At 33.6% G+C, this 25,260-nt stretch overlaps 1 protein-coding gene and 1 long non-coding RNA gene across 5 annotated transcripts; both read right to left on the bottom strand.

Moving 5' to 3' along the window:
• Positions 1 to 1,846: 1,846 nt before the first annotated feature.
• On the bottom strand, positions 1,847 to 10,874 carry LOC133861359 (OPA3-like protein). 4 transcript variants are annotated; one of them, XR_009899000.1, is made up of 6 exons: positions 10,516 to 10,874; positions 8,601 to 8,735; positions 4,998 to 5,084; positions 3,507 to 3,688; positions 2,093 to 2,187; positions 1,847 to 1,983 (listed from the first exon to the last, which is right to left on the bottom strand). XR_009899000.1 is itself a non-coding variant. In XM_062297134.1 (5 exons), the coding sequence occupies exons 1-4, from the start codon at positions 10,642 to 10,644 to the stop codon at positions 3,530 to 3,532; spliced, it is 510 nt and encodes a 169-aa protein (XP_062153118.1). In that variant the 5' UTR covers positions 10,645 to 10,874; the 3' UTR covers positions 2,070 to 2,187; positions 3,507 to 3,529. The 4 variants fall into 4 exon arrangements, 3 of the variants coding, with proteins under 3 accessions (XP_062153118.1, XP_062153117.1, XP_062153115.1); XM_062297134.1 differs by lacking the exon at positions 1,847 to 1,983 and having other exon boundaries at positions 2,070 to 2,187; XM_062297133.1 differs by lacking the exons at positions 1,847 to 1,983; positions 2,093 to 2,187 and adding an exon at positions 3,036 to 3,161.
• An 8,861-nt stretch (positions 10,875 to 19,735) lies between these two features.
• On the bottom strand, positions 19,736 to 23,034 carry LOC133859831 (uncharacterized). Its single transcript, XR_009898808.1, has 4 exons — positions 22,826 to 23,034; positions 22,684 to 22,747; positions 20,877 to 20,948; positions 19,736 to 19,992 (listed from the first exon to the last, which is right to left on the bottom strand). It is a non-coding gene; the product is annotated as an uncharacterized LOC133859831 (long non-coding RNA).
• Between the last annotated feature and the right edge of the window lie 2,226 nt (positions 23,035 to 25,260).

The raw sequence follows: 25,260 nt of genomic DNA, 5'->3' as shown, positions 1-25,260 counted from the left end.
AAATTAACTTTAGAAGCTAATTATAAAAGTAATGGAAGTTCAAAGGAATTAAGTGAAAATTTTCCAAAAAACCACAACATATGTGATATAGTTTTTTTAACGGTTAAGATTTAATTTTACTACATTTCTCTCACGACAAATTTGAAATTAAATCTTGACTGTTGAAAAAATTATAGTACATACGTGAATTCCTTATTCTTACACTTACATGGTAATTTATATTTTATGAAAGTAAGCATCACCTGAAGTGTCATGTAACAGTCTATATTTTAGTGATTGATATGATAATTATCACGTATATTATCATATCAATTTGTAAATATGATAAATATTTTGTAAATTATCATGTGATTGTCCATATTTTAATTGCAGGTGTGATAAGTGAATTTGAAGCAAGAAAAAAAATTTGGGTGTCAAGAAAAAAATTAAAAAAGAATAATTTTTTTGAGGAAATGATTTTTAGAGTTGAGGTATTTTAATAAATTTGATTAAATTATAGCAAGAAAAGTTAGTCATTTCTATGTTGTCATCAAACAAATGAATAAATATGATTATTCCATTTTAACTTCTTGTATCTAGTAATACTCATTTTTATTCCTAATTAATCATTGTTTTTTAATATTTTTTTTTTTTTTTAAAAAAAAAAGGGTAAACATTAAAACTAACATTAAAATCATGAAATATCATCTTTCTCGATAACAACAATATCACATATAAAATCAGGATAATCTTCTATCCAAATTTACTCCAAATGTTGTTTAACTGCCGCATTCACTAGACGATGAGCTGTCATGTTTGCCTCCTTTTTTATATGCCTCACGTGCCATAATTGAAGGCTTTTAAACATCATCTTTGCATTGTCAAGTAACTGCTCATATGAATAGAAAATAATAATAATAATAATAATAATAATAATTAATTAACTCCCCATACCAACTCTAACATCCTTCTTCCTTCCTCAATGCTTAAACTACTTCCATTGCATCTCCCTCAATTATGATCCAAATCTATACAAAGTTAGACTACTTTCCATCCGCTAAAGCTTTAGTTACCATTAGGTTAATTATATAAGGTTTAGAAGAACACATAGATGCCAACACCTAACCCTTATGGTCTCTAACAATTACGCCTAGGGATGGAGTCAGAAACCCTTATGGGCAAGAGCCAGTGGCAAAAAAAAAAAATTGGTAGGGGTCAATAAGCCTGGCCCCTCCCCGGTCCCCCCCTCCCTCTGTCCCTAATTACACCCGCTCCCATCTTTTTTGTTGATGTGTCTATCGTCATATTCCGATTGGGATTTGATTCATACACAACACCATCATAACAACCCCTCACATGAGTGTGGGCCCCAGTGTGTGAGGCTCACCCTCATGAGAAAGATTGTTATGTAGTTGTTGTATTAGTGTTGTAAATTTAATCCTATCTTTATTACCCCAAAAGGGGGTCCAGTTCATTTCGGAGTCACCATAGCGTGTTCTTGCTCAATATTCCTTATATTTTCTGCAACTTTGCAAAAGTCCTCCATCGACTCCTTTAGCACTTCATACTAATTGGGAATGGTGAATGAGGTCTCCTCCAAATACTCTTATATTTCTTCGATTTCATATTCTTCTAGCTATTACTGCCACCAATTCAACTTCCTCCTCGTCAAATTTCTCCAATACCCCATTAAATATGAGTAGGAACTCGTCTTTTTTGAATTTTTCGAAAACAATCAACCCATACATCATCGGATGATCAAACATCTCTACAGCATATGATTAGGAGTCTCTACCTCCAACCCACAGGTAGGACAAAGTTGGGCCTTTCAAAATGATTTTTATTTATTTGTAGTTGGCAACAAATAATTGCAGGCCTTCCATGAGAACATATTCGTCACCCTCGGAACCTTAATATGTCGTATCCTCTTCCACACATTATTGAACATAGGGGATGTTTGGCTACCTCCTTCAACCTGCGTCTTCCTTTCTTTTTTCAAATGATCTGCAGTTTTTATTGAAAATTACCCAGTCCATATTAGTTGATTAGATTGTCTATTGGGGCTTATTGCCAATCTACAAATGCTTTCAACTTCCTCTTCATTACAAATCACCTTGATTAGGGGCCCATTAATTCCACGACTGACTATCTTCATCTAATGCTCCTTAACTTTTGTATCCTGGGCAAGAATCCTCACCGGTGTTTGTACTGCATAGAACAAAAGAGTAAGCAGTCAATTCATCTTTCCAAATTTTGATGATAAATCCATCCACCACTCTCCAAACTAACCCCTGCCTTCAGAAGATTCTGAGCATTCTAAATACTTCTCTAATCATAAGAAGGTCGATAGCCCAATTGAGACTCCAAAATAGTTCCATTTGGATAACACACTTCTCCTTAAAAATTAGCGCCACCATGTCGGATTTAATTTGGAGTAATCCCCACCCTTGTTTTGCCAACAAGGCTCTATTAACCCTTGTTTTTGTATATTTTGATGTAAGACAAAACGATTAGTATCAAATTGGAAGTCCAAAAGCTGCTTTTTGTTGCCTAACTAAACTCAAACTTCTTGTAAGCACTCATTGGATGGGGCTCTATTGTATTCTCTAATTCCACAAGGAAGGGGTAAATAGTGACCTATACAGAATGTAACACAGACATGACTTGGTTATATCCAAGATACAAGACCTAGAAAAAACCAATGAAAGCAAAGTTTCAGGCTCAACCAGATGTGAGCATTCACAATAGGCTCTTCAAATTTTCTCTAAATTTAACTTTAAAAAACTAATAAGCTAGCCACTTTTCAAATCTAATAATTATCAAACTCTTTAAATATTTCTCTACTTTAACTAAATATCATTTTTTATTAGTGAAACTAAGTACCCAAATTTATTTTTTTAGTCCAACTACAACTTTAATTCAAACCGGAGATTTGCGTAGGAAGGAAATAATATTGAAAAAAGTTAACTTTTGCTTTTTGGACTCTTTACATTTAAAGAGGAATTTTGACGACTCTTAAATATAACATTGGCTAAAAAACTTGTTATATGATTTTTTTTTTGGTCAAATTTTAGAGTATAGCCAAATGTAGAGAGCCCACTAGGAATGCTCTGAATATGCTGAAAACACCAACTGGAGAAGCTTTCTATACCATGGAGAGCAACGCTTTGTTAACGATTTTCCTAAAAAAATAAAAAATAAAAAGGGTATCAAGCAAAATTACATTTACAACATCTATCTAGGGCTTTTAACCCTGGCTATTCAAGGAAAGTTCAGCAACAGCAAAGATGCAAGACTATACAGATTTGATCAATTATTTTCAAGAAAGGATTCAAAACCTTGAGTTACTGTCGGCTTTCTAACAGAAAAGTCATAACCGAAATTTATCCAGAAATGAGTTTTCGACTTCAATGCCCAAAGAGGCAGCTCTTTGAATCAGCCAATAGAAATCAAAGACAAAACAGTACTAATAAAGTTCCTGAGCCGTGAGCAAACTGTAGAAACATACTTAGGCAAGAATACTCAACTCTGTACTTGGTTTTTGCATTTATCATGTACTTTTTGGTTTTCCATCTTCAATAGCGTGCGCATGCCTGAAGTTAAAAATGCCAGTAAGTCGTCGCCCTTTGGCAAGTTGTTCCAGCTCTTCAATCTTGTGTCTAAGAAGCTCAATTTCTTTAGCCAAATCTTCATCTCTTTGCTTCATTGCCTAAGACAGTGGATCAAAGATGACCAAAGGATGAATTAACAACTAACAACAGCTTGGACACATCTTTTTAAAGTTGATAAGGACAAACATGGACCCATGACCCATAACCTGCTGTTATAATTAAAAAAACCAAGACTTCATATCTTCAGGGGGAAAAAGAAACAAATTATTGATCACTTGAAAATATTGCCAAAAACCCATCAAACGAGCTTTATTTGTAACCAATCAGTGCAGGGTAACCAGCAAGAAGAAATAATTTACACCAATAAAATTGAAAAGAAATTACATGGTGAGCACAAGTACTGATTTTCAGTCTCCACGTTCCTTTGATTCTAATACAAAGAAGTTAATGTTTTCAGGAGGCATCCATTGATAAGTTCAGATTTTCAAGGCTTATGTGGCAGCATACGTGGCAATCTTAAAGCCCGAGTCAGCAGAGAATAAGGAGTATAATCTCCATATATTATTTCCCTAAGTGTTTAGCTAATAAGGAATGTATTTTCCATTAGTTTATTTCCTCCCTAGTTATTTTCCTGCATGATGTAATAACAGCTAGACCTAATGGTTATGTCTTATGACCTAACCGTCTTCTATATAAGTGTAACCATAATCAATAAAATATCATGCTGAATATTATGAAAACCTAAAACCTTTGTTGGTATCATGGAGGTCACAACTCCCTCGAAGTAGCCATTGGAGATCACGGCTCTTTCGAAGTAGCCCATATCCATTTTCTTTTGTTCTTTTTATTATTTGATTGCATCATCCATTGCCTTGTATCTTCCCTTGTGATGTTCTGCCAATTAGCCCTTACTCTATATAACCACCGCTAACAAGTCAGGCAAGATTCGAGTTGAAATCTTTTAAAAACTCTGATGCTGGTAACCCATGTGAGCGAATGGTGTTAATTATGTGAATGGGTGTGATGTGTGCACAAAATAGTGTTCCTACAATGCCACATATTCTTGCACCTCTGAATAATATTTTCCTTACGTGTCCGACTTGTCATAACTTGGTGAATGCTAGTAATTTAATTAAAAATAGAACTAAGGCCATCCAATACTTTGAACAAATTGGGTAAAACGGGACCTAGCGTTGTGCTGCCTTCAAAAATTCATCCTTTCTCAAAATACCAACACATTCTTCTGACGATAAATTAATGCATTACCAAGAAAATAATTGAATTAAAAAATGACAAAGAATGACTAAACTGAGCATCATCTGAAGGATAGATGAGTAGCAATAAAACAAAGAATTTTTCAGGTCCAGAATGTAGTATCCTCTACCAGAAGAAAATAACAATATATACCTGTAATTCTTGCTTCCGCAGTTCCTCCTTTCTTGCTTCTGATCTAGAACTTCTTTGCACCTCAAAAATAACCGCAGCACCAGCAACCTATAGAGAAAATGGAGATTACATAAGTATGTCTAGTGTAAACATCAAATTAAAGCATCATGAAAGAAGTAAGAAAAAGATAAACAGTGTAATTTGGAGGCATTCTACCCAAACTTGGCATTACATGCAGAATTAACTTATTGCAGGTCAAATATATAATCACCGACCAGAAAATAACTAAGGAAGATTAATCATACAAGCCACGGACATCTTTCTGAATTGCATTTTTCTTTTTATATATATATTATTATTATGAAAGAAAAATGGGCAATATTTCGTTAAATCAGACTTGTAGTTAACCAGTGTATCATGTTGGCTTCCCTGAGTTGAACTTGATTTATTTCAAGACTTACATGCCAGCAAATCTTGCATTATTTTCTGTCATACTCTGTCATCCATATATAAGCATTTCCTAGCAATAACAGACACTAGACAATCCTTCAAAAATTGATAAAAATACAATAGAGTTTTATTATCACGGTACGCAAGGAGAAAAAATTGAACATAGAGACTGTAACGAGAACACATGCCATAAATTAGCAGAACCAGCAGAAATCCTTCAACAGACACCACAACAACAGCCTCCATTGACCCATTGGAGTTCATTAGTACAGAATGAGGCAATTGCATGCAGTGGCAGTGCCTCATTATGCTGAGTGTGGGCAATGCCCTTGCTGGAATTTGTAAAAACATTTAAGTTCTATATCAAATATTTTAGATATTTGAAAATTTAGTACAATTGCACACTGAAAAATTTTGTGGGTTCAATGATGAGAGCTTTTCAAAAAAAAAAATTGAGGCTCCTTGCAATCGTAGAAATTCACAGGCAGATTAAGTAGAAAGAAAGAAGAAAAAAAAAATGCTTCTGATATGGTGGTAGACCCGTTCAAAAAATCCAAACACCTGAACCGCCTGACGGAAACCCACCAAATCAACCAAAATCGGCCAGTTTTGGTCCAAGGTGATTGGTTAGTCGGAAGAGATTTGCAGTTCCAACTGTGTTGGGCTGGAGGTTAGATTAAGAGTGTTGGTTTTCTGACCAAAACCGACCAAACTGCCCCTTAATTGAAAGGGATAATTGCATCGTTGGTCCTTATGGTATGCCATAATTATTTTTCACTCCCTATGATTTAAGAAGTTCATGGGAGATCCTTGTGGTAAGCAAAAATTACAAATCGATCCCTGGCGTCATATTCCATTAAAATTTTTAACAGATTCCGTCAAATGGCACGTCAGCGCCATGTGTCGCCAATCTTATTGGCGACACGTGTCCATTTTAATAAAAAATATAAATTTATTAAAAAATAAATAAATAAACTTATTTTTTTAAAAAAAATTCAAATTCAAATTCAAATTCAAAAAAAAAAAAAAAAAAAAAAGAAAGCAGCAAGGGGTGGCTGGCCGCACGCCACCCCCAGTGGCATGGGGATGGCCTTCGGGCCACCCCTTTAAGATCTAGGGGTGGCCGCGTGCAACCCCCATTGGCTGGGGGCGGCCAAGCCACCCCTTACTTCCCGTTTTTCTTTTTCCTTTTTTTTTGTTTTAAAAAAAAATAAGTATTTTTATTTATTTTTTAATAAATTTATATTTTTTTATGGACATGTGTCGCCATCTTATTGGCGACAAGTGGCGCTGACGTGGCAGAATCTGTTAAAAATTTTAACGGAATTTGACACTAGAGATCGATTTGTAATTATTACTTACCACAGGGACCTCCCATGAACTTTTTAAACCATAGAGAATGAAAAATAATTATGGCATACTACAGGGACCAATGGTGCAATTATCCCTAATTTAAATACACTAACAATCAGTGGCTCAGTGCACTTTAGCCGAGGAAGGGGGAATAAGATTCTCTCTATTTCAAGTGAAATGACGAGGAACCATTTTATGATTCACCATGTGGCAACATATATATACCATTGATCAAAGAAATCTAATCTAAACTATGAAATGGTCCCTCTCCATTCCACCTAAAATGGAGAGATCCTGCTCCGAGGAAGGGGCCCACGTGAACGTTAAATGAACAACAATACATCATGGCTTGGGAAGCACGCACATGAAAACCAAATAGCATGGCTTAATAGCTTGTATTATCACATTAGTTTACTTCTTCCAAGCAAAAATTAATGCCTCTATAAAGAGAGAGAGAGAGAGAGAGAGAGAGAGAGAGAGAGAGAGAAAGCAAAGAGGGCCTCTCCTCCCACGATTCCACCCCCTCTGTGCCACGATGCCACTTTCATCCCCCTTGGTCCATCGTCTCCTGTGAGCCGATGAACCGTTGGTGACCTTATATATATATATATATATATATATATATATATATATATATAGAGAGAGAGAGAGAGAGAGAGAGAGAGAGAGAGAGAGAGAGAGAGAGAGAGAAAAAAAAACTCTTAGTCCCACCGAACTACATGATCAATTACCAACCGACATCTCTCAATGTGGGTGAAATTCAATATGAACCGCCTCCATGGTTGTTCAGGTTATAATTTTCACTTCTTACCCCCCATCAGGTCGGAAGTAGAAGAACTCCTCTTCTGACCCAAGGGGGTCGATTTACACCCCTATATGGTGGTCTTTGTTTGTTTGCTAACAAAATAAACGAACCCCTGTGGTCCTAAGTCTGCTTTAAGTTGCAGTTGCTGGAATAAGAGAGAAAAAAAAGAAGAAAGGTAGATTTCTTTTTTTTTTTTTTAAAAAAAAAGTTAAGAGATTAAGTGATCTAGAAAAAAGATTATGTTTATTTCTACAATTGCAAAGGAGGTAAAAAAAAATGCAAATCTAAATTTCTAAATTGGGTTCCATTTATTTGATTGTTCAAGTGCTTGACAAAAAAAACTACATGGTTAATAACGTTATTAACTTGCTTATTTGCAATGACTATTATAGTAGTCTAGGGATTGTCCACCCATGAGTTATTTAGTTTAATTACAATTAATAATATATCGTAGAGAATTGAAATTCTTTGAAATGTTAAATATTTAGGTTTGGAATGATGAATATCTTAATTAGATATCATAGTGGTTTTAAGTGTTGAAAACTTTAGTCAAACTTCCTATTAGTTAGTACAAAATTCATGTTAGGTTGCCCCTTAGAAATACATATTTATGAATTTATATTTCATAAAAGTGTCCAAGTTGATTAAATCATTATTTTCATTCAATATGGATAGGTTTCTCAGGAGAAAACCAATATTGGAGCAAACATTACTTGTCCAAGAAACTTGTAGTCATGGTATTCAACAAAAATGGTCAAATCAAGGCCTAGTAAAAGTTGAATTGGAAATTTTCTCATGGATCCTGGGCTACAGATTAAAAGAGTTATGGTCAACCTTTTAAACATAACTTTTCACGAAGAAAAACTACAAAAAAAAAATATCAACTACCGTATATAATTTCATTTTGGGAATTATAAATAAGAGAAAATCCTAACTCCACCACTACTTGCATGCACACATGATATATAGAAGCATCAATAGTTATACAGAAACAATGAACTGGAAATTAGTAGTACCGTGAAGACAAAAAGCTCCCCGAGAAGATCTGCAGCAGCTTGAACAGCTTTCTCCTCATTAAGTGGGCGTATTGCAGCATCAGTTGCATGACCATAAATGCGTCTTTGCACTTTTGTTGAAAATCGATGATTTGTCTGATTCAGCATCATAATTGTTTTTTTGATAAGTAAAATAATTCATTAAAAGCACAAGAGACACAACCCAAGTACAAACAAAGTATACAAGAAAGACACCCATCAAGTCAAGAAAGAGAAAAGAGAGCAACAAATTCTACAAAACTAGAGATATTGAGAAGAGCGTTAGCAGAGATACACTCAAAGAAAGATTTAAGAAAATAAAAGTGTAGATCTGAACTCGTCTTCTCACAGTCATCAAAACTTCAAGCATTCATTTCTCTTAAAATGCACCACATTAAAAGGGAAGGGATAGCATTCCAAAGAATGTTATTATCATACCGATTGACCCTTCCTTTCCAACAAGCCAGAAGATCCACCACCCGTCTAGGCATAACCCACTCTACTCCAAACATCCGGAAGACCATAACGAAAATAAAGTGGAAACCATGAAATTTATACTTATCTCAAAAAAAAAAAAAACAAAAACAAAATCAAACATCTAAATTGTGACAAATCATTAACATACAAATGAGTTAAAAAGCGGCAATAGTATGCGATTTTTTCTTCCTTTCCTTCTATAGAAAATATGATTCCCTTATAGCATCTTTTAATCCATGAAATTGTTTCTTTTGTTTTTGGTTTAGAACCATGGATTAGACTACAAAACATATTTGGAGGCCATGATATCTATTTTTGAATCGTTTCCATTAAAATGTGAACAACCTGAGTACATATTGAGCATAAACAGAGTCAAAATGAACTAATACACAAAAGAACAACAACAGAATGTCCAACCCATGAAATCCAAAGGAATAACCAGAAAGAAAGGCAATAAATCACATATATACGCATCAAGCAATGGTACGTATGGACTATAATTTACAATATGTATTTCAAATGGCTTACATGAACTCATGATGCCTAATAATCATTGATTCAATATAATATATTTTATATTCAATAAGTGAATATTAAAATTTTGCTCTAAATCCAACATTCAGTAACAATCTGCCTGAGTTACAAAAGACTGTTTTCCAGTCCATTCAGCTTGGACAAGGACTGGAAAAATAATTTAAGTATAAGTACACAAGTATTGGAAATGCATGAAAATGGCAGATGGATATAACCAGACTAGGTATGAGGCACAAATTCTACCAATCACACCAAGTTATCAAAAATGGAATCTAGATTTCAAGGCCAAGCCACCAAATAGGCGAGATGTCCAAGACGAAAATAAGAAGAAGAAATTCTCCATACAGCGGAAACACCAAGATAGAAAATAATACTCCAGACAGTAATATACTTTAAAAATATATAGAAAGACGAAAAGGTTCTAAGGTTCTACCATCCATAGACATGAAAAAACGAAGTCTACTGACATAATAAAGTTCATGATACCCATTTCTGATTAAAAACATAAAACATTAAGCTAAAAGTAAATATCAAATGCAAACATTATCAATCCGCGATCAAATAGACAAATAGGCCTCCAAATTGAATCAAACAAAAAAGAAACATCAGTGTGCACCGAGACCGAGTTTAGGTTGAAACCCATAGTTGAAAAATGTAAGATGTCTACAACCCATATATAAACTAGTGACCACACATCTGTTACTACAGAACAGATGCAAAACACAGAACCCAAATCAGCACACGGAACTAAAACCCGAAATCAACCAAGGAAAAGAGAAAATGAAAAGAACCCATATGTGAAAGCCAATTTCACGTTTAAACCCATACGTAAATTAATAAAAAAGATCAAAAAAAAAAAAAAAAAGTGAAAGAAAAGAAAGAGAACCTGGGCAATGCTGATAATTAACTGCCTGAATTTGGGGTGCAAGCCAGCCTCCTTCTTAAGCCGATTGGCAATGGGTTTGCAGATGGTTTTGAGAGCGAGGGTTCCCAACTTTACGACCGGTAGGATCATTTCTCTGTGCTCGTCTTTGTGAAAGGCTATGTGGAGATTGAATTGGACCTTGTGTGAGTGATAGTGATTGGAATTGTAGAGCAACAGAAGAGAAGATGAAAAAGTCGACCGTTGAGGGAGGTCTCTGCCTCTCTGGGGTTTGGGTTTCTTCTTGCATTGGACAAACAAAGCCGTGACAATGCGTGCGCAACAAGACTTCAGGTGTGGCGCTGAGGCTGAAATTGCGGCTTGTTTTGGAAAGGCATGCCATAAACAGAGTAGTGCTTCACTTCTATTCATGTACTTTTTTTTCACTTTTTTATATTTTTCAATAAAAATTAATATTAAAATATTTTTACATTCTTTACTTTTTATATTACATTAATAATTTTTTATTATTATTCAAATAAAAAAAATTCACTACAATACAAATTTTTTTCTATTTTCTATACAAATTCTTTTTACTTTATATCACTTTATCACTTTTTATTAATTCTAAAATTAACAACACACTACTTTATTCTGTACAAGAATTTGTCAAACAAGGCCGCAATTTAGAGTACGGAGGCAAAGTAATCAAAATAAAATAAATCAAAATTAAAAAATTAAAGGGACACACATTTTTTTTTTATTATTTTAATGAAAGGGACACTTTTGTTTCCAACCATATTCTCTCTTTTATCTTTCATTTCCCACACTTTTTTTTTTTAACCATATTCTCTCTTTTATTTTCCTTTTTAAAATCACATGCTTCTCTTTTTTAGAGTGAGTTTGATAGGTAGATGAAAAACTCGATTTTAAGCTAAATTTCAAAAAATATATTGTTTAAACGATTTTAAAGATGAAATTACGATCTAAAATAAGTTGGTTTATTGGGAAAATGTAGTCTTTTCTATCCGTTTAAAATATGTTGAATCCCATTTGGACCATTTCAATTTTCAAAGGCTCTTCTAGCATGAAAATTACTTACAAAAAGAAAAAGAAAAAGAAAAAAGGGCTCTTCTAGCTTGAGCTACAAAATAGCACTACAATAAAACCTAGTTTTGAGTCATTTTTGGGCAAAAAAAGGAACTCCAATCATAGGGTTTGGACTCCGGGTTAGAGTCATTTTACCGTTCAAACGAGTCCAATTAGAGTCGTTTTGGTAAAACCAACTCTAATTGTTTGGAGTCGTTTGAACAGCAAAATGACTCCAAATGGTTGGAGTTGTTTTATACTGAAAAAAGACTCCAAATGATTGGAGTCGTTTTAGCTGCAAAACGACTCCAATGTAAATTAAATAATTTAAAAAAAAAAAAAATCAAGAATTTGACTGGAGAGCAGGAGTAACCAATGTAGGAGTCTCCTGTGCTGGGTACACAGGAATTATGTGAGTGGGCTAAAAAAAAGTTTAAAATCCGTGAAACAAAAAAGCAATAAAAACCCAGAACATTAATTATGTGAGAAAGCTAATTTCAAGCATAACATTAATTATGTGAGAAAGCTAATTTCAAGCATAATGAATTTAAACATTCAGATTTTAACCTAAAACCCAAACTAATCACATGATTTTTGTGCTCTATCAACAATGGCTGTTAAGAAAATGCAAAGGGAAGCTATTCTTCTTCTTCTTCTTCAAATTTAGGTTTTGAGTCTTTTACTATTCAAGCGACTTTAATTTTAAATTTAGAGTCGTTTGAACAATAAACGACTCAAAATCTAAATTTATAGTTGTTTTTGTAAAAACGACTCTAATCCAAACGACACTAAATCCAATATTTTTTGTAGTGTAGGCGGGATTAGCTTTGAGGCCTTGGCCAATTATAGTTTTGAACTATTTTGCACTCCTTCCCAAAAATAAGAAAATGAACAAAAATAAAAAAGTTATCATACAACACTTAGACTTCAATTACAGTAGAAAAAGATCAAATGAAAATAAAATTTGTCTTAAATTTGAATCTTATTGTTATAGTCCTATTGGATTAAAGAGTTAATTGTGCATTAAGAGTATTTGGGTTGGTAGTAGAATGGAAATAAAAGCCTTTAGCTAATTGAGTTTAAATAAATTAGGGTATTTAAATTCGTGTAACATTTGATAACCCTAGTTGTGTAACGGTTGCATAAAGTCATTAGTAGTTGAGAGCTATTTATCTTTCGTAAGGGTTATCTATAAAACCCTAATGTTGCTTAATAAAAATCATGGTGAACTTATTATCTACATAGTCCGTTGGTCACAAAAAATTATTCGATCCAAGGCCATACATAAAAAGTAAATTTCTTTGATCATAAGCTCAAGCCCGTATAATAGTAAGCTCATAGCCATTATACGGCATGTATCGGCGTACCATGTCATACGATGCAAATATTGTCCATTTACTTTAATAAAATCATATATAAATATTTATCCATTTGAAGTGGTCTAAACATGTTATAAATTAATAGGCTCAAGACATATTATTTTGAAAAGTAAAACATGCTCAATCCTCTGACATATTGTACGTTATAGTAAATTAGTTCCGTAAGCATTTACTTGCCTCAATCATTCATCCACAAACTCGAACATATTGAACTCTCGCTACTGCAAAACATACCATGATATTAAACATAATACATCGAGAGTTCTAACACATGCACTTAGAAACCCTAATAACAATCTAGGTACTCTAATTTATCAATAAAACCCTAATAATTTATTTCTGATCACTGTCAAACATTCGGTTTTGAGGTAGGGCATTCGACCAATAAGGGTCAAACGTTCGGTCAAAATAGTTTGATGGGTATCAAAATGCATAAAAAAAAAAAAAAAAAAAAAAAAAAAAAAAAAAAAACTCAAAACTTCTACCCATACCATATTCTAGCCTAACCAAAGTTCATAACAACTCTATAAAAACATAATAAGCCATATCAACATGATAAAACATGAAAATCAAGAACAAGTTCTAATTTCTTGGAAAATCTAATTATCCCATGAGATAAATCACAAACTCAACATGGCATGTTAGGCTTTTCAAAATTCTTGATAAGCAACAAGGTCGGTGTATAATCATTGTAAAAAACGGACTTGAGCTTCAAGGATTATGGAGGGTACCGCTCCAAAGGCCACATTTTCTCTCTAGAAACTCTCTCTTACGAGGTCTAGGGTTTGCCAGGGTGCAAGGATGAATGATGAGATTCATGTGTACTATTTATAGACGTGAGGAAAGGATAAGGTTGGCTAAGATAACTGAAAAAGTTAAAGTGCTTTTCAAACATGATTGAACGTTCTTGGTATATTTCGAACATTCGAGAAAATGACATATCGGACGTTCCAAAAGGGCATCGAACGTTCAACTATAGTATGAAAGTGTGAATTATTTTGGGTTTGCAAAATAAATTGTTTCAAGGTGTTCATTGAATTTATTTTAAATGATAATCTTAAGTGTTATTTTTATAAAACGTGTTTAAAGCGGATATTTATTTTATTTGTTGTAGTTTATTTTTTCGGGGTAATACAATTACGATTTAGAATATTACAAGCAAAGACTAATGGTACTAAAACATTAAACAAGTTCAACTAGACCAAAAGTTAACCTCATCAAGGTATTCATAAGTCAAATCACAATCTTGAATAACCTTAACAATAGGTTCATAGTCAATATGAAGACTCTAAATCCAAACAAACTAAATTAAATAAACATAAAGCGATACACTAAGAAAAGATCAATTCCTCTTCCCTGTAGTTGCTTTGGCATCAAAAGATCAGGCAATTCAGGATCCAACTCCTCAAAAAAGAGCTGGGCCAAGTCGTCCAGAACTTTAGGGGAAAAGGGTTTCATCACCGCCATAACCGTCATCCTCAGGCAAACCGACTATAAAGCAACTCATGTTTCATAAGTGGAAAAGATACAAGTGTAAGTCCACGACTTAGTGAGTAAGATTACATATGAATTCAACGTTATTTATGTAGATAACTCAACTGGTTATCAAAAGGTTTATAAAACACAAGCAATAATAAAGCAAGGTTCACAGTTTGAAGATCATATGACATGATGATGCAATATAGATATAATGCACAATAATTAAGAGAAACATGTTATAGTTTAGCTTCATATTGTCGAAGACTGTCATATACTAGCAGCCCGACCGAGTCCGACCGAGAGTGGTCCACACTACTAGGAAAGCCGTAATTGTGACCCATTTGTACTTGGTGCACTTGTCACAAACAACCATTGAATTTAAAACTAAACATAAAAGTAAATCTCTTTGACTATATGGCCAACCTGTATAATAGTAAGCCATGGTTGTTATCCTGCATAATAAGATGTACCATGTCATACGATAGAATTTAGTTCACAATCTTTTACATGCATGCATTTATAAACTCACCATTTTCATTATCCTATTAGTCATCAATAATTTTCACAAGAACAGAGTTCAAACTATGCTATAATATATTTCATGTGAGTTGTAAATGTTAGTTTATTGTGTAAAGACCAAGAATAATAAATAACTAATTTTATGGATAGAATGTATTTAATTTAAATATGGGGTTACATATTAATTGTCAAATGATATGATTTTATTAAAGTGGGGGTCCTGATATAATTTAAATAAGTTAGGGGTTTTAAAAATAAGAAAATTTTATCCTGCCAGATGTAACCACCGAATTGGCTAGGAGAAGATTACCCCATCTTTTCCCAACCACTCACAATGGGACAAATGTCCCACTCATCTTCTCTCTCTTCATTTTCTCTTCTTCCTTCTCTCTTATCTGGATCCCTCTCCCCCTCACCTGCACACTTTCTTCCTTCTTTTCTCTTCTTTTATTTTCTTTCTCTCTTCTCCCCTGTCACCCGCACGACCACTTCCCCTCTTCTTTTCTTTCTTTCTTCCTTCTCTTTCCCCTTTCTCTCACGCCGCACGCCCCTCTCTTCCTCTCCTTGTTCTACACGCTCAACCCGACCCCCTCTCCATTTCTCCTTCCTTCTTCCGACACACAACACCCCTTCCCATTTACGTCCGGTCAGTAGAAGAAAATGTGAATTAATGGTAAATCCCTAACTTTTCCTTGTATTTTCGAAATTATGCATTGCTTAAATAGCATGAAAATCACGTTACACTGTTAGAGTTTTGCTTGAGTTTGATTTGGGTTTGGATTGATGAGTTTTGGGTTAGGTTTCCATGGGGAAACCGAATAGGTCCTTTCTCTATGGGTATGATTGTTGAATGATCTTCTAGTTGTTGTGGACTCTGAAATTTGGGGTTGTTGTGGCGATGATTCCCTGTTTTGGGTTGGGGATGGCCGAATGCTTGGGTGTTCTTGAAGTTAGATTTTGATGGGTGTAATTTTGTGGGTTAATATAGTTAGTAATTTCTGGAATTTCCATGGCCCTTGAATGGAGTTTATGTGGTGAAGTTGAGTTTTGAATGGTTTGTAATGGTTGTGGTTAGTGATTGCATTTCTGATGTTGGAAATTGTGGGTTTTGCTTGGGATGAAAATATAGGGTTTCAAGGGGATTTTGAGGTGTTGGCCAAATGGTAATGTTCTCTTGGGGTTTCGGTCTTAGTGATGTTATATATGTGTTTTTATGATTGTAATATAGGTTTTGAATTTGTAAAGTTGATGTGGATTTCCTGTTTAGGAAATATTGGGCTATTGTTGGAATTTATATTTTACAATCAATGTTGATGAGTTCCTTAAGGTTTGATTTTTGTCTATGTTAGAGATAACGGGATAGGTAATATCTGTTGTGGAGGATTTACTTGTATTGGTTGTGATTTAATTCTAAGGATGTGCTTTTAAGATATGTTGCTTGGTTATATTTGGTGGATGATTTTGGTATATGATTTTGGAATGTTGTAAGTGGGTTGTAATTTATTGATGAAGGTTATAATTGATTTCAAGTTGTTTATTTAAGAGATTAACCCTATGAGTTGGATTTATTGATACACTTTGGGTTAAGACTTTATTGTGAATTTAGAGAATGTAATTGTCAATTGTTGAAGATAGTTGTTGTGGAATTTTGGTATAAGGTAATTCCAATGAGGAGATTGGTCTTGTTATGTAAATAAGGATTTTGAGGACATGTAGGATAAGGTTGACTCAATTGAGTTAGATTCTTTATTATGGTTTATTTGGATGCTTAAAGAAGTTATTAAATTAGTAGGTTAAATAAGTTAAGGCTCCATAATCTAAATTACCTAGATGATTAGTAACTAATATGAGTAAAGTGTTGAATACATTAGTAATTGTGTCTAATGGATAAGAAACGAAATAAGTTATAAACCTAAAGCCTATGGTTAATATCAAAAGAGGACAACGATTCTAATTGAATGTTAAAGAGCTACACATTATTTAAATAATCCTAAGTTTGTAAATATAAGCTAGCAAGTATATAGAAAAACATAAATGTGGTATAAATATATTAGGTAACAACATAGTACCTAATCCACCTATCTATGTACACTAAATATTTTAGTATATCATCGGATTAGGTTTAAGCGTGTATATATATATATATATATATATATATATATATATATATATATATATATATATATATATATATATATATATATATATATATATGAGTCAAATATACATTGTTAAGTTAGTAAATAATCAACAAACCACTAAAATGATTATCAATGATAATATGATGTAATAACAAAGAGTAGGCAAATAAATAGTAAAGGCCTCTTAAAGATAATAAGCGAGATATAATATGAACCTAAACCTAAATGTTAACCTAATAATAGTTTAGGGTACCTAGTTAGCGCTAGAAGCGGGTAACGCAACGTGTGAGCACGCGGATAGTTTGTATGTCATAGAGTATAGACTATAGAGTTCCATAGCTAGTCTGACACCATAAATGTTTGCAGGCGTGTCATGATTGGAGACTTCAACGTGTTTTCTAATGTTGAGTCCAAGTAATTAGAACACGGGAGAAATGTTGGAGTCATGAGTCCAATGCAGCCAAGGTGAGTATTCTACTCACTGAGAAACTATTATTTTTATGTATTATGGATTTGCATAATATATATTGCTTTATAAATCCGAACCAACTGTAAGTTGAATTATATGTTTTGGATGATTTGAGTAGTTTCGATTATATTCAACTATATAAATGATGTTTATGAAATGATACATGAATGAAGGATGTTGAATTGATTTTAAGTGTTTGAATGTGTGCTGTGGTTGGTATTTAAATTATGTAAAGTAGAATAATAACAATGCATGTTGATTGATTTATTGTTTGAAGAAAGCATAATTTGCAAAGAGTAGGTTATAGAGTTTGAATTGTAAGGCATAAAGCATGAACATAATAACGAATAGAGGGTAACCTCATAATAACGAATAGAGGGTAAGCCTTATAATAATGAAAGAGAGGGTAAGCCTCATAATAGTGAAAAAGAGGACAAGCCTTATAATAATGAAGAGAGGGTAAGCCTCACAAAGAATAATAAAACTATCATGAGCATACATAGCATAGTTTACATGTCTGTGCTATTTTTATGATATGTATATTTCTATTTGCATGATTTAAAGGAATTGAGCTTTAATATACTTAGATTATTACTCTACTGGATTTGAGTAATGTAAGTGTCTTGCGATAAGTAGGTGTAATGTCATTTGTTCATCAGTAAAGATGTGCTTGCATATTAGAGTTTCACTCTAGTGCTCGCATGATCAACTATTGTTCAAAGGCACAAAGTTGTAATGCACTCGACACGAAATTACTTACATTTGGCAACGATGTATCTTTGTATTGCTGAGTAATATGCCATTGATTTGTGCTTGTTGTAATTAGATTATTACGCTAGTGGATTTGGGTCATATAAGTGTCTTGCGGTAGGTAGGTGTAATGTCATTTGTTTTTCAGTAAAGACGTGCTTGCATATTAGAGTTCCACTCTAGTGCTTTCATGATCAAATGTTGTTCAAAGGCACGAAGTTGTAATGCACTCGACACGAAGTTACTCACATTTGGCAACGCTGTGTCTTTGTACCATTGAGCTATCAATCATAAAAGTATTATAATAGGTGGGAATGTATGTAGTTGCTTCCAAGGTAAGATGATTTGAACTTCTATATACGTTCACAGCTACATAGTATGCTTTAAATGTTTTCTATTAGTCAGTGTTTGCTATATCAGCTATAGGGATTTTCAAACAAAAGTTTATAAATTGGTAACTATTATAGTGTACGCGAGACTAAAAAAAAAAAATTTGGTTCTTCTCGAAAACTCATTTAGTTTAATATCATTGAGGTCTCGGTATTATGTACTGAGACGGTGAACTCATCCTTTCATCTATACGGATGTGGCAAACCCTCACAACCGTATAGATGATGTTCCTTTGGCTCTAAGTACCCTGGTCGTAGTTATTGGTGTTGTAGATGGGTACTTGGGATGTTATGACTGAAGCTTGCCGTAACGGTTGTAATTGGTGGACCATGGGTTGTCCACCTGTTTATAGCTTTGGTTTATGGCTTGTGACGCTTATGTCACTTATTCTTGTAAAGCCATTTCTGTTATGTATTTATATTGAGGAAAGACTTAAACAAATAGATATTAAATGGCTCTTGCTGTTGTTAATTTGTGAGAGATGTATAAGATGTGATTTCCGCTAAGAGGAGTCAGAACAACAAACTGGAGGCTGGGAACAGTGAAGAAACATGCAACCGTACTGACACTAGGGCTATGCTGTCTGGACGCCCTACTGAAGACTTTTGAGGAAAAGCGTGTATTTTTAAGTAGGTTGCTGCTTGACGTCCGGATGCTGCCTAGGGAAATCCGAGTCAGTGTTGATTTAGGGTTTCAGAAGCCTATATAATGAGGCCTGTAGGCAGTATTTTGGTAAGAATTCAGTATTGAATTCTAGTGTGCTAAGAGAGGGTGTTTAGGCAGAGATTGTGTGACGACCCGTTTTTTTTTTTTTTTTTTTTTTTTTTTTATATATACAAAACATTCACCTAAACATTAATCTCTTAAATTATAAACGGATCTTCACAATGGCACAACGATGTGTCGCAAAGCCAAAATATGGTACATATCCCATAATATGTACCCGGTAAATCAGAGTATAACTTCTATCTACAATGCAACGGAAAACATAAACCTAATAGCGAAAATCATATCTTAAACATCTATCATAAATTAATTATAATCAAGAGCCAATATTACATCTATCTATTTAAGTATTTCCTCAAATTAATTACATAACATAAATGGCTCTATACAATAACAAGCGACACCGGTGTCACAAGCCATAAACAAAACCCATCAAGTAGAGGACGCCCATGGTCCCACAATTACAACCGTCGCGGCGAGCTTCGATCATAATATCTCAAGTACACTTTTACTACGTCATCAACTACGACCGGAGTACCTGCAGCCAAAGAAACATCATCTATACGGTTGTGGGGGTTTGCCACATCCATATAGGTGGAATTATGAGCCCACCGCCTTAGCATAAATAATTACACTAAGACCTCAGATGTATACTATTCACTGAGTTTTCGCAAAGAACCAACTTTTCTTTTTTAGTCATGCGTACACTATAACAGCTACCAATTTTATAAATTTTTGTATGAAAATCCTCATAGCTGATATAGCATACACTGACAAATAGAAAGCATTTTAACATACTACGCATCTAATATTATTCGTAGGAGATTCATTATAGAAAACAATGGCATATAAATCATGCAACCATCCGATACCAATATACATAAGTTCTTTTTCTATCAAGACTCTTATGTATACTAATACGTCTAGCAAAACTACAATATACTTATCATGAAAACATCACACAATTTAAAAAATGCTATGCATGCTCATGATAGTCTTCTTATTCATTGTGAGCCTTACGCTCTCTTTCATTATTATGAGCCTTACGCTCTCTTTCATTATTATATGTTCATGCTTTATGCTTTACAATTCAAACTCTATACTCTTATTCTTTGCAAATCATGCTTTCTGACTCTATATTCCTATTCTTTGCAAATCATGCTTTCTTCAAATACCATGAACCAATCAACATGAAATTTCATCATTCTTCTTTGCATAATTAAATCCCAACTGCAACACACTTTCAGATACTTCAAATCAATTCAAAACCTTTCATTCATGCATCATTTCGTAACATCATTGATATTCCAACATAATTGAAACTACTTAAAACATCCAAAACATTCATGTTAACATATCGTTGGTTCAGTAAGAAAATCATATATCATTTGCATTTCTATAAAATACATAAAAATATCTTTTCTCAGTGAGTAGAATACTCACTTGGCTTCATTGGACTTAAGACTCGAACTCTACATTGGAGAACCAATTGAAGTCTCCAATCCAGACTCTATCCTGCAAGTAATTATGACGTCAGACTAGCCATTGAATCCCATACCCTTATAACACCTACACTACCCGCGTACTCACACGTCGCGTTACCCGCTTTGAAGTCTAGTTAAGGATCCTAAACTATTATTAGGTTATCATTTAGACTAGGTTCTTATTTTTTTCCACTTATCATCTCTAGGACACGTTTACTCTCTTATTTGACTACTTATTATTATTATTATTATTATTATTATTATTAAGTCACACTATCATTGTTAATGCTTTTATAGCTTGTTACTCACCTACATATATATATATACATATACATGAATGTATACGATGCTTAAACCCCATCCAATGATACACTAAAATGCTTAGTGTACATGAATAGGTGGATTAGTTACTTAGTTACCTACTTATCATTATTAACAATTAAGTCTTGTAGTTGGTTTATCCATTTAAGCAAATTAAGTGTATTCGGTCCATACACCCATATATATACACATATATGTATAGGATGCTTATCAAGCTAAGCATTATACTTGGAATCAATTTGTTATTAGTTCACAACTCATATCAATTTTATTACATCCATTTCGATATCTAAATTGTTATCTATGTTTACTTGACTTACTCATTGATTCTTGTATTTCTTTTATAGATATCTATTCATATATTTCACTTTATCTTTTTATTCTTTTCTTTGACTATTTCCTTTTTATTTTATTCTATTAAGCATTACAACGTATTTTCCATCTCGACCATATTTGTTATTTGCACAAAGGATCTAAATACATTAGATTCACACTCTTCAATTCCTCTCTACAAACAAAACCTAACCAAGCAACCACCAAGTAAAGTAAACTATCCCCATTAATAACTAATTAGGCATAGCCATCAAAAGCTATCAAAATCATAACAATAATAATCATTAAACCACCATTTACTCTCAATATTCCATATACCTCTTAATCCAATTTTCACTAAAGCCTAATATCTATTCATCAATTTCCATTAAAATCAATCCCCAACCAATATTCACTAACCATTTATTATTAAACTACCATTCCAAACTAAATTTAAATTCCATAAAACACTCATCAAAGTTAGCCCATCTAAACTACTCTAAATCAGAATCTCAACTAATCCTAAGCTTCCACGAAACAAAGCCCCAAATTCCTTTCCAAAATTGAACCCAATCCAACCAAGCATTCAACAATCAATAATAGAGCATTAATCATGAACTAACACAATTATCCTCAATTTACAAACATAAACCAGATTTAGATTTCCATCAAAAATACCCATCAAAATCACCCTCTATTCGGCTACCACAAAACAATACCAAGGAAGCCTAACTAAAAATCCAACATCTCATAGAAACTAATCCACAACAGAAAACCCATTCGGTTCTTCTGGTACAATGAAACCTCAATTCCACTTCAAGCTCTTTTCCAACCAACCATTAACAATCTATTCTCAAATATCAAAGTCAACTCCCTCTTTCTTAAGTGTGGACACACATGGGTTCTCTAAAATCACATTACAACATATACCCCTAATATAAAACACTTCCCACAATTTATTTTCACTACATAATAACATTAACTCCCAAATCATATTCACTAACATAATCACAATAAATATTAACCATTAACACTTTTTAAAATAACATTAACCCATAAGAAAATCTTAGGGTTAAATCCACAAATTATCGATTAAACTAAATACCCACAAATTAAGAATTAAAGGAACTTACCCAAAAATTTCCAAACAATATTTGGTGTTTGTGGAATCTTTGCAAACTCCAAATAATACCAAGCCTAAAGAATAATTAAGATTAGACTCATATTTTACAAGATTTAACCAAAAACCTCAAAAATACAAGTTTAGCGATTTACCTCAAAACGTTTGGTCAAAACGTAGATCGGGCTTCAAGGATTACGTTACCGAAGTCGGATCTAAGATTGGACCGTTGGATCTTTGTATATCGCAGTTCTTCTACGAAAATCCAAAAGAGGAAAAATGAAGGGGAGGCTCTCTGTGGTTCTAAAAAATGAAACAAGAGGCACTGGCCTCTTATTGCATAGGCCATTTGGCCATTTAATGAAAAATGCCCAGGTGGCCATGATGAGTGAAGGGCTTGCCCTTCACTTAATGGAATGACTTGCGCCCCACGTTCTTCTTTTATATATATATATATATTATTTTAATTTCTTAATTTAATTTTATTTAATTTTGCTTTCCTTTTCTAATTTCTTTTTCCATTCTTTTTCTTTTAATTCCTTTTCTTAAATATTTATTTTATTTCTCTAAATCATAAAATATTCTTTGCACGTCCTATTGTATTTTTCAGTCTTTAAATTAGTCTTAGTCATTTATCCCATTAAATTTATTCTAAAAATGACAAATAATATTCGGGACATCACAGATTGTGAGATCAACTAGCTCTCTTAGAGTTTTTATATATGTGATTTGATCAACCCATTGATCTCTAACTTAGGGAAAAACCCTAAGCTAAAGGAGTCCATTGAAGAATCCTTCATACAGGAGGTATGGTTGGGAGGCACTCACGTATAGATACGCATTAGAGTTCAAGGTACAACTACTGCATTAGGGGTATATGAGTACGACTGCTTTGTAACTAGCTATTTCTTTTGTTAGTAAATTTTTTGGATTTGACTACCCCAGAGTGGTTTTTCTCTTGGATAAGAGTTTTAACTTCGTTACCAAAATGTCTCATTTACTTTTTCGCATTTATATTTTGGTGAATTGTTGATCACACACACACACATACTTAAATTAGGAGTCACTTTATATTTTTCAATTGGTATTAGAGCGGGTACACTCTTTTTAGATTAAATTTTTGAGTGTGATTCATGACTCCTATTTTTTTTTTTATATATATATATGATGTCTCAATCTCTTAATTTTGTTCCGCCTTTCATGGCACGAATTATGGCTATTGGAAAGCGATGATGTGCTTATTTTTAAAATCTATAGACATTTGGCAAATTGTTGAGACTGGGTGGTCCCCACCAAGTACAACAACTGTCGAATGGACTATTGTTCAAACCGGTGCTCGTCTTTCCAATGACAAAGCCTTACATGCTCTTTGTCAAGATCTTTCACTGTCGGAATTCTCACGAATTTCACACTGTGAATATACTCAAAGAAGCATGGCAAATTCTAGAAACAACATATGAAGGCACTAAAATTATTAAATTTGCCAAACTTCAAATGTTGATTTATAGATTTAAGGAAATTAAGATGCTTGAAGTTAAAACTTTTAATGAGTTTTACACCAAAATCAGCGACATGAGAAATTCCATGGTAAGTCTCGGGAAGAAGTTTTCAGATGCAAAACACATTAAATTCTAAGATCTTTGCTTGAGCGTTTCAGAATTAAGGTGACTACTATTGAAGAAAGCAAGGATCAGAATTCTATGAAGATTGAAGAGCTCGTGGGATCTCTTCAAACTTACGAGTTTTTTGTGCCCCCCGTCAAGAAGGCGAAGACAGTTGCACTCAAGGCTGCTAAAAAGAAAAAGCAGAGTCTCTTCAAAAGAAGACACTGATGAAGAAGAAGACGCAGTCGCCCTGCTTGCCAAAAACTTCAGCAAACTTATGAACAACGATAGATTCAAGAAAAAGTTTACTGAAAGGCTAAAGAAAGACCCAAAGGAAGCCGAGCCAGACGAAGCTAAGAAGAAGGATCCGAGAAGTCCTAAATGTTTTAAATGCTCAGGCTATAGGCACATGAGGGTAGATTGTGGAATGCGTCTTTATGTTGTGATTAGTACCTTAACTACGTAAGAATTTCTTATGTTTTATAAAATAATGGTGATCGTTTGATAAGCGATGTTTTATTGTATATGTCATTTTCTACATCCCGCCAACTATAAGCAATGTTATCTTAAATCGAAGGTCAACCGAATGGATTAGACACATAGAACTGAGCTAGGGGATTAGCTTGTATGGCATTTTAAAGGGCCAGTTGAAACAACTATCGAATATAACTAATATGTGGTTAACGGCAAATTGTTTCGCACTGTGACTTAAGATAAAAGAAAAACAACCCAAAACAATGACGTGTGTGTCGATAGTTGATGGCAATACTTATTATGGGAAGCTAATTCGAATCATCGAGGTAGAGTACTATGATACGACTAGGTATGTGCTATTCAAGTGTAGTTAAGCGGACATTAGAAAGAATAGGGGATGGTCGGAGGATGAGTATGGTATAATACTTGTGAATTTCAAAAACTTAATACATACAGGAGATAAAATTTCAAATGATCCGTATGTATTATCTTCACAGGTATCACAAGTATAC

Source organism: Alnus glutinosa, chromosome 2, assembly GCF_958979055.1.
Source record: "Alnus glutinosa chromosome 2, dhAlnGlut1.1, whole genome shotgun sequence".
Taxonomy (NCBI): domain Eukaryota; kingdom Viridiplantae; phylum Streptophyta; class Magnoliopsida; order Fagales; family Betulaceae; genus Alnus; species Alnus glutinosa.
This window is presented reverse-complemented; position numbering and strand designations above follow the sequence as displayed.

What these genes read in the sequence shown, in the direction of transcription:
- LOC133861359 (XM_062297134.1), bottom strand. Translation starts at nt 10,644, where the DNA reads ATGATCCTACCGGTCGTAAAGTTGGGAACCCTCGCTCTCAAAACCATC. An exon ending in TAATTATCAGCATTGCCCAG is followed by an intron (nt 8,736 to 10,515) that starts GTTCTCTTTCTT and finishes ATGCTGAATCAG; the next exon opens with ACAAATCATCGATTTTCAAC. An exon ending in GGGAGCTTTTTGTCTTCACG is followed by an intron (nt 5,085 to 8,600) that starts GTACTACTAATT and finishes TTTTCTCTATAG; the next exon opens with GTTGCTGGTGCTGCGGTTAT.